General features: G+C 44.2%; 1 protein-coding gene across 1 annotated transcript in view; it reads right to left on the bottom strand.

The window, feature by feature from the left end:
* Positions 1-4,678: 4,678 nt before the first annotated feature.
* zw10 (zw10 kinetochore protein) overlaps positions 4,679-10,941 on the bottom strand; it is a 12,449-nt gene continuing 6,186 nt past the window's right edge. Inside the window, exons 10-16 of the mRNA XM_080860176.1 lie at positions 10,364-10,623; positions 9,746-9,817; positions 8,889-9,052; positions 8,471-8,601; positions 7,804-7,935; positions 6,343-6,545; positions 4,679-5,428 (exon numbers count right to left, since the gene is read on the bottom strand). Coding sequence (XP_080716302.1) covers positions 5,299-5,428; positions 6,343-6,545; positions 7,804-7,935; positions 8,471-8,601; positions 8,889-9,052; positions 9,746-9,817; positions 10,364-10,623 — 1,092 coding nt within the window. The 3' untranslated portion in view covers positions 4,679-5,298. The remainder of the gene's footprint in view (positions 5,429-6,342; positions 6,546-7,803; positions 7,936-8,470; positions 8,602-8,888; positions 9,053-9,745; positions 9,818-10,363; positions 10,624-10,941) is intronic.

Raw genomic sequence — 10,941 nt, 5'->3', positions numbered from 1 at the left:
ATCCATCAGGAGGGAGAACATCAGAGAAACTGTTTGCGGTCCCAGCTAGAGTCAAGCCATAGGCAAGTCACGCTAAGTTTCTACTACCACGGCCGTAAGCATGGCCCATCACCTGTTCTTTCACTGGCCATAGATCATGGGGGCAATACAATCTTAGTAAAAATATCACGACTTTATTGTTGAGAGTTAATTCCATCAATATTTGATTTCATTGTAAATGTATCAGACTTCACCATTAATGAATATCAGATTTAGTTGAATAAATATCGCATTTAATTGTTGAATATCGCACTTCATTGTATACACATCAATCCATTCGCACTCAATCCAAAATATAATTTGACAAATGATAAATAACTTAGTTTTTTATGTGTACATACAAGACTTCATTGTATACGTATAGTAGTGTTAATTACATAAATATCTGATCTGACTTTATTGCCTTTATATATATTCATAAAAATATCCATTATATACATATCAGCTTTTATTAGAACCATTTCTATTTGAGCAATACTGGTTCAGACTCACTTATAAATGTATATCAATCTGAAGATACAGTATTATTCAGAATTGATCCATGGCTGTGAGTACCTGCAGCATCACAGTAAAAGGATATCCTTTACCTCCTCCACTCTCACTCGAGTCATATTGCTTAATTATATGGATCTTCAGTTTGATTTGACAGTTTGAAATATGAACACGTACTAAAGGTTGAAAAAGTTACACTCACCTGCCATTGTTGTCATATTCAGTATACAAGGATCCTGTCTTGAAAACAGCAGTTTTGAAAACAGCACAGGGGTGTGAAGGGCTTGTGTGGAGGGGAAGAAAACTCCACCCTTTATTAGACCAAACGGGGCACCTGTCACTCCGCCCATGGGTGTTCGTTCAACACACAAACCAATCACTGTCTTGTGTGTGTGTGATTATACAACTTCAAAAAAATTATCAGTTTGATTATGAGTTGTGTGACAAGTACTGTCATGTTGAACATTCTATTCATGGTTCTTCATAACTTCATCTAACTCATCCCAACTATGCATATTATGCTAGTACTGTTGCATTTGAATTAATTAGGCGTTGATTAGGTGAAGGCATATGTGGTTCATATTTTGATTGATCTTTAGTGTGACTAGGTTTGTTTTGTGTTTGAGTTTTAATTTTTTTAACATACCAGGCAACGTGTCAAAGCTGCTGAGAAAAACTGTTTAGTGTCAGTGAACTCAGCTAGAGAACTGTTCTTTCACTCTCAGCTACTACTGTGGTGCGTGACCAAAACAGGACAGGAGAGAATGTGGCCTATGATACATTGTAGGTCTTTAGGGAGATAATATGGTCAGCTATTCCCTGAGAAACAGAGGGGCAGGGGTTTCACACAAATATATGTGACAATGTCTTATTTCTGAGAACAACAGATAAACCATGTCATAGATCCCGTGACCACCTGTTTATCACGAGGGGCCCACGAAATGACATCAGTGAGGATGGACTAGAAGAACTGTTTTTTCTAAGGACTCATCAGAATCCTGGGTTCTCTGGCGAGTGGTTGACTCCAAAATATGTTAACCATTGCTGTATATTTGTGCCACAATTTACCAAGTAAAGCTCTCTCTTGTTACAAAAAAACTTCTGCCGTATTTTCCAAGTCCTAAAGTAAACCATGGGGTGGGGGGCGCGAAAACTCTCCAGGGGGGGCGCGATGTCACAGACGGAGAAAAAAGAAAAACGACAACCGTCCTGTTACTGTTTAGTTACCAATCAAAACGGAGACTTATCATTTGAACGCAAGGTCAACAATGTTTCTTACACACTGCCCCCCTGCAGTGTTAAAGTTTACTTTGGGATTATGCAAATTAACGGAACCCAAGTGTAAAAACAAATGAATGCATGAGGGAGTTAACAACATGCCTCAAAAGCCAAAGGTGGTTGTTTGATGGGTCTCAGAGTGGTATATTTCCATTGTGTGTCTGTGTGAGGCTGCGTATACTTGGTTGTTTTACATTTGATTAACATTAATTGAATAACTTGTTCACAAAACAGAGGGATCAGTCTTATTTAAAATTATTGATCAAGAATAAAACTCAAATTCTAAGAACAACCAGCACACTATAAACTTTACTGTACGATCACTGTACAAGTCCAGGAAGATTGAAAACAGCTGGTATGTACTAGTAGGGCAAGTCTGTATCTCAAGACATATTGTTATTATTACATGACTCGTATAGCCTTAGGTTTATTTACAGCACACATCTATATGCTACCAACATTCTCACTGTAAGACGACAATCTTACTGTAGACACTGTAAGACCACACTCTCACTGTAGACACTGTAAGACCACACTCTCACTGTAGACACTGTAAGACCACACTCTCACTGTAGACACTGTAAGACCACACTCTCACTGTAGACACTGTAAGACCACACTCTCACTGTAAGACCACACTCTCACTGTAGACACTGTAAGACCACACTCTCACTGTAGACACTGTAAGACCACACTCTCACTGTAGACACTGTAAGACCACACTCTCACTGTAGACACTGTAAGACCACACTCTCACTGTAGACACTGTAAGACCACACTCTCACTGTAGACACTGTAAGACCACACTCTCACTGTAGACACTGTAAGACCACACTCTCACTGTAAGACCACACTCTCACTGTAGACACTGTAAGACCACACTCTCACTGTAGACACTGTAAGACCACACTCTCACTGTAAGACCACACTCTCACTGTAAGACCACACTCTCACTGTAGACACTGTAAGACCACACTCTCACTGTAGACACTGTAAGACCACACTCTCACTGTAGACACTGTAAGACCACACTCTCACTGTAAGACCACACTCTCACTGTAAGACCACACTCTCACTGTAAGACCACACTCTCACTGTAAGACCACACTCTCACTGTAGACACTATAAGACCACACTCTCACTGTAGACACTGTAAGACCACACTCTCACTGTAGACACTATAAGACCACACTCTCACTGTAGACACTGTAAGACCACACTCTCACTGTAAGACCACACTCTCACTGTAGACACTCCCACTGTAGACACTGTAAGACCACACTCTCACTGTAGACACTGTAAGACCACACTCTCACTGTAGACACTGTAAGACCACACTCTCACTGTAAGACCACACTCTCACTGTAAGACCACACTCTCACTGTAAGACCACACTCTCACTGTAGACACTGTAAGACCACACTCTCACTGTAGACACTGTAAGACCACACTCTCACTGTAAGACCACACTCTCACTGTAAGACCACACTCTCACTGTAAGACCACACTCTCACTGTAAGACCACACTCTCACTGTAAGACCACACTCTCACTGTAGACACTGTAAGACCACACTCTCACTGTAGACACTATAAGACCACACTCTCACTGTAGACACTGTAAGACCACACTCTCACTATAAGACCACACTCTCACTGTAGACACTGTAAGACCACACTCTCACTGTAAGACCACACTCTCACTGTAGACACTCCCACTGTAGACACTGTAAGACCACACTCTCACTGTAGACACTGTAAGACCACACTCTCACTGTAAGACCACACTCTCACTGTAGACACTCCCACTGTAGACACTGTAAGACCACACTCTCACTGTAGACACTGTAAGACCACACTCTCACTGTAGACACTGTAAGACCACACTCTCACTGTAAGACCACACTCTCACTGTAAGACCACACTCTCACTGTAAGACCACACTCTCACTGTAAGACCACACTCTCACTGTAGACACTGTAAGACCACACTCTCACTGTAGACACTGTAAGACCACACTCTCACTGTAAGACCACACTCTCACTGTAAGACCACACTCTCACTGTAAGACCACACTCTCACTGTAGACACTGTAAGACCACACTCTCACTGTAGACACTATAAGACCACACTCTCACTGTAGACACTGTAAGACCACACTCTCACTATAAGACCACACTCTCACTGTAGACACTGTAAGACCACACTCTAACTGTAAGACCACACTCTCACTGTAAGACCACACTCTCACTGTAAGACCACACTCTCACTGTAAGACCACACTCTCACTGTAGACACTGTAAGACCACACTCTCACTGTAGACACTATAAGACCACACTCTCACTGTAGACACTGTAAGACCACACTCTCACTATAAGACCACACTCTCACTGTAGACACTGTAAGACCACACTCTCACTGTAAGACCACACTCTCACTGTAGACACTCCCACTGTAGACACTGTAAGACCACACTCTCACTGTAGACACTGTAAGACCACACTCTCACTGTAGACACTGTAAGACCACACTCTCACTGTAGACACTGTAAGACCACACTCTCACTGTAAGACCACACTCTCACTGTAAGACCACACTCTCACTGTAAGACCACACTCTCACTGTAAGACCACATTATCACTGTAGACACTGACTGTGGACCCTAAGATAACACTCTCACTGTAAGACCACACTCCCACTGTAGACACTCTGACTGTGGACACATTCAGCCATGCAGGAGTTGGTTTATTTTGTTCACTTGTTTTGGTTTTAAACTAGCTTCATGAAAATACGTGCTCTAAGGCATATTATGAAAGGCACTTTTATAATGTTGTTTTCATGTCATACATGAAGCTCAAATGTTTCCCCACATTGTGCAGTACAAATTCAAAGGCTACAGTTACATCCGACCATCTCAGTTTGCTACTTATTTCTGACTGACCACCAGAGACTGACAGAGTGATCACAGGGAGGATGTATTAGAAATAAATGGAAGCACATACAAAGACCAACATAACATAATGCAGATAGTGAAAAGAACTACACAAACTATTAATGTGTAAATACATGTTTTTGGTTTGAGTTAAACACAACACAGATGAGTAAGAAACTGTACATATTTAATGACAGGCCTTCGTGTTCTAGAGTTCGCAGGAATTAATTAGGATTCCCGATTAGGTGCAGTTTCTCCAGGTTTCAAGGAGGGAGTCTTCAAGGAGATCCGGTGTTGGTGTTGTTCCAGGTCACTGTAGGTTACAGTAGAACTTATTTAGGATCTTATTAAGACCTTAATGTTCTGTCCTGAGGCTCAGCTTCATGCAAATGATCCAACCTTTATCCTATAACCCACACTTGACTCCATGTTCCCATCGAAGACAACAATCTGACAAGCCAATCAAATGTGTGAAAACCAGACTGCGGCTGTTCAACAGGCCAAGCACGACACGACCCTGCCCAAAGACCCCTCGGTGGTGCTAGTGGTTCCTCAGGTTCAGAAACTGGGTCCGATCTGAGCAAGGGCGGCTGCTCTGCGGTCCGTGTTCTGGAAGAGGGCTCGGATCAGACCCTTGACCTCGTTGTAGGAGAAGGCGAGCGCCAGTGGACCCTTGCTCTCCGCCCACCTTTGGGAAGAGGGAAAGGTATAGCAGAGTCAGAGGTGTAGTTATAGTATTACGTTTTATACCATATATTGGAGACTCAGTCTTGGATTTGTATCAGCCATGGATCCAGGTTTAAGCTTTAACAATGGCGGCCCACATTGTTGAGACAGAGGCTGAAGTTCCACACTCCCTCACAGCCCTTCACCCTAGCTTATCCGATCTATCCATTGTAGGATTTGCTCTAAGATGCTGAGTTTAGGGGTGTCACCGTCTATTCAAATAGGCCCTGGATACAAAGCTCTTTGTCTCATAAAATAAAAGTAACAATTATAACTAGGTATAAGATACATTGAATTATTGACTATGGCATATCCTTATCAACTATAAAATCTCAAATGCCGGTCCCTTCAGTAGCAGTCAGAGGCGCAGCACAGGGCAAGCATAGCAGAGAGCACTCAGTGGTGTTGAGATCCTCTCTGGGAACTCTGGGTAGTAATGGTTAAAACTTTCCTAGCCCCTATTTAAAAACCCTTAACCATACACTCATAACATCTAATAAGGTATTGATGAGGCATTATAACACTCCTTAAACAAATGTAAATATTTTATAATAATAGCAAATATTAGTTGTTACGATAGTGGTAACCTTTGGAAAATTCAAACATTCATAATGCATTTGTAGATAATTGAACATTAGGGTAGGGCTAGGATGTCTTATAAGGGCACACATACACAGACAGACACACACACACACCACACACACACTGACACACACACACACACTGACACACACACACTGACAGAAACAAACACTGCCACACACACACACACACACACAGACAGACACACACACACAAACACACTGACACACACACACACAAACACAGACAGAAACAAACACTGCCACACACACACACCCAAATGCTGCCCCCCACCTGTTGAGTATGTCGTTGAGGTTGGCCAGCAGCACCATGGCGAGCTCCTTGAAGGCCATCCACCTGGTGACGTACACAGACACCTCCTCCTGGAACCTCCTGTTCTCCTTCTCCTCCAGCACGGGCGTGAACACCTGAGGGCCCTGCACCAGGATGTGCTCAAGGAGGCCGTGGAGGAAGTTGGCCTCCTCCGAAGAGATGTCCTACACACACACACACACACACACACACAGACAGACAGACAGACAGACAGACAGACAGACACACAGATACAAAGACACACACACACACAGTTTTAAATGAATGTCCAGGATGAGGTTGGTGACAAAATGTTACACAAAAGGAAGATCACTGCTGATAGTGAAGCCAAAAAATAAACTGGATGACCTTGGTCACTCAGTGTGCATATTTCATGAATAGATCATACACCAGAGACAGAGCGAATGTCTGACCTCAAGTGCCACTATCCTGGAGAGGAGCTAGGCTTATTAATAGAGACAGAGTGAGAGTCTGACCTCAAGTGATCCTAGCAATGAGCTAGGGTTATTAATAGAGACAGAGTGAATGTCTGGCGATGAGCTAGGCTTATTAATAGAGACAGAGAGAGAGAGTCTGACCTCAAGTGATCCTGGCGATGAGCTAGGGTTATTAATAGAGACAGAGTGAGAGTCTGACCTCGAGTGGATGAGCTAGGGTTATTAATAGAGACAGAGTGAGAGTCTGACCTCGAGTGGATGAGCTAGGGTTATTAATAGAGACAGAGTGAGAGTCTGACCTCGAGTGGATGAGCTAGGGTTATTAATAGAGACAGAGTGAGAGTCTGACCTCGAGTGGATGAGCTAGGGTTATTAATAGAGACAGAGTGAGAGTCTGACCTCGAGTGGATGAGCTAGGGTTATTAATAGAGACAGAGTGAGAGTCTGACCTCGAGTGGATGAGCTAGGGTTCTTAATAGAGACAGAGTGAGAGTCTGTATCCTGGCGATGAGCTAGGGTTATTAATAGAGACAGAGTGAGAGTCTGTATCCTGGCGATGAGCTAGGCTTATTAATAGAGACAGAGTGCCAGTATCCTGGCGATGAGCTAGGGTTATTAATAGAGACAGAGTGAGAGTCTGTATCCTGGCGATGAGCTAGGGTTATTAATAGAGACAGAGTGAGAGTCTGACCTCGAGAGCCAGTATCCTGGCGATGAGCTAGGGTTATTAATAGAGACAGAGTGAGAGTCTGGCGATGAGCTAGGGTTATTAATAGAGACAGAGTGAGAGTCTGGCGATGAGCTAGGGTTATTAACAGAGACAGAGTGAGAGTCTGGCGATGAGCTAGGGTTATTAATAGAGACAGAGTGAGAGTCTGGCGATGAGCTAGGGTTATTAATAGAGACAGAGTGAGAGTCTGACCTCGAGAGCCAGTATCCTGGCGATGAGCTAGGCTTATTAATAGAGACAGAGTGAGAGTCTGACCTCGAGAGCCAGTATCCTGGCGATGAGCTCGCTGATGGCGGTGTTGAGGAGCGTCCCCATGGCCTTGCAGTAGATGTTCACTGGGAGCACGTCCTGCCACACTCTACCCACCCTCTTCAGCTGGAGAACCACCTGCATTAACACACACACACACACACACACACACACACACACACACACACACACACACACACACACACACACACACACACACACACACACACACACACACACACACACACACACACACACACACACACACACACACACACTTGAGCTGGAGAACCACCTGCATTAAATAATATATATAAAAAATAAACAAGCTCAGTGAGGTTTGTTAACCATTGGGGATCTATAATGAAGGACTCTGTGTAGTGCAGTAGAGGTCATCACTATAATTCAATAATGATAAACTCTTGGAGAACTAGCTCATGGGTGACACCTACTGGACACAAGTTCCACTAAAGGCATGGCAAGCACTGTTACAGGCAGGGCTATGCAGATGGAGTGTTTTTTATCTGACGATATACATGTATAGACAATTTATTTATTTATATATTCTCTCTGAATCACAGAGGTGGACACTGGGGGAAAGGGCCAGTACTATACACACACATGACATCACATGGACACCAACACTGCTGGGTTTTAGTGGGCGTGGACTCACCTGCCGTACAGCCTTGTTGGCCGTGTCTGAGTTGACCTTGTCCTCCAGGTTGGAGAAGTCCCTGGCAGTGGACAGACTCTCCAGGATCTCCCCCCTGAGCACCCCCATCTGGCTCATGAAGCAGCGAGTGCCTGCAGAGAGAGAGAGAGACACACACACAGAGACACACACACAGAGACACACACACAGAGACACACACACAGAGACACACACACACACACACACACACACACACACACACACACACACACACACACACAAACACACACAATTAAAGTGTGTTGGGGGGGGGGGGGGGGGGGGGTCCCATAGGACCAACTGACTGGAGATGACTTGTTAACTAGTAGACCAATATACAGAATAGGTTAGTGGAATTTCTAATTATCTGTGAGTGCTTCTGCGTTGGTCGTGCCCTTACCTTGTCTTCTCAGACTGGGGACGAGGTCCACGAAGGAGCAGACGGTGTAGTCGGTGGTGAACACCGGGCCAAAATGGTGGCCCAGAGTGATGAGGTTGTGGGCCAGGAACATGCAGTCGTTATGATGGATAGCTGCCAGCTGGGGTAGCTTCAGCAAGCTCTCTCTACAAAGACATGACATTCATTTCAACCAGAAGGATAGCACTTTACCATGCTGTACAGCAGTTTCCAACTACAGACTTTCTTCTATTGCATGCTGTAGGTTAACCCCTTCTAGTCCAACCTCTTACTCCAAAATAACATTTTGCTTGAATGCTTTACTTTCAAAGTGGGGTCCATTTTGCATTTTGCCAAATGCTTTAGGGTCAAAGTGGGGTCCATTTTGCAGAATGCTTTACTTTCTTGCATTGAACCTTGAAAGCTTTTAGACACAACATTTCTCCTGCAAGACCTTCCACTACATGGGAATAATACCTGCAGATGTGATTTCATTCAGCCCGTAGACATTAACAATAATATAATAAAAATAATAATATAATAATTTTAACAAAGTTATGCATACTTCTTATGTTTGTGTTTTGGTATATGTAAGTGTAAGTGTCAGCATTACAAGGCCCTCGGGACTAGATAGTTCACACTTAATTACAATTTAATACCACTTCATCTTCTTCTTCTTCTTCTTCTTCTTCTTCTTCTTCTTCTTATTATTATTACTACGTTATATAACAATTATAAGTACTTCATACAGACTTAATATGAAGTGGGACTAAACTGAACAGAATCATATAAAACATCCCTAGAGTAAGAATGGCTCCTGATTAAAGAGAAACCTAAGAGGCCGAATCATGAGAACTTACTCGTGATATGTGGGAACGACGTTGCAGAACAAATGGAATATGTTCCTCACGGCGTACAGGATCTGGATGGCACTGGGAACACAAACATTGGACTTATAACAGGTTTAACAACTTATTATTGCACCACACCACACCACACCCTGCCTGCCTGCCTTGCAGTGCACCTCAGAACCATACATGAAGACGTCTAAAGTGCCCAATGCCCATCCATCCCATGCTGCACCATAACTTAATAATGATTGCACACAAACACGCACGCACGCCTTATACATATGCTGCCACATCGCAGCACATATCTTGCACTGCAGCAGCATACTGTTAAGACATGTGGTCACACTTGACTACGAGGACACCACCATTACCTCGTGTTGGATACACACACATTTACACACTTAAGACACACATCCACACTAACACAACACAGTCACACATGTCACCCCCCCTCCCCCCAGTACCTTGTGTTGCAATCACATCTACACACTTAACACACACATCCACACTAACACACAACACATAACACAGTCACACATGAAGCCACTGCACCCCATTAACATGTGTTGGACACACATCCACACACTTAACACACACTGTCACACGTCACCCCCCTCCCCCCAGTACCTGGTGTTAGAGCGGTCAGCAGCCTCGGCCAGTGTGGTGACGGCCAGCTCCAGGATCTGCTGTGCGGAGCGGCTGACACGGCAGGCAGGCAGGGCCATGGTGCGGGCCTCCATCTGCTGCAGCTGCTGCTGGTCCCCTGGAGCCTCCAGAGCCAGAGCCAGAGCCAGGGCAGGAGCCTCCGCCTTCACGCCGCCCCGCTTCCTCTTGTCCCCCGCGGGCCGGGGCATCGCCGGGAGAGTCAGCTTGTAGTCGGGCGAGATCTACAATTGCCACAACGAGAGGGAGGGCATTTTTATAAGACAGGAGTATTTTTTAGATCATGTGTGCTTAAAGAGAACCTATTATACTAATATTCAGTGTTAAAAAAAAACATCCTAATCAATCCAATCAAAAGTGACCTTTTGCCCTTGGAATAATTTGGGACATGAACAGCAAATCAAAAGTGTTTACGTAAGTGTACCAGAGTACCAGAGAGGAGGAGAGCAAGAGAGGATGAAAAGACGACTTAAGGACGGCACAAGAAGTGAGAAAATCTTTTAGTCTCCACACTGAGGGAGACCAAACGTGTCGGCCAATCA

Source organism: Sprattus sprattus, assembly GCF_963457725.1.
Source record: "Sprattus sprattus genome assembly, chromosome: 21".
NCBI classification, from domain to species: domain Eukaryota; kingdom Metazoa; phylum Chordata; class Actinopteri; order Clupeiformes; family Clupeidae; genus Sprattus; species Sprattus sprattus.
The sequence above is the reverse complement of the archived record's forward strand: the minus strand, read 5'-3'. Positions and strand labels throughout refer to the sequence as shown.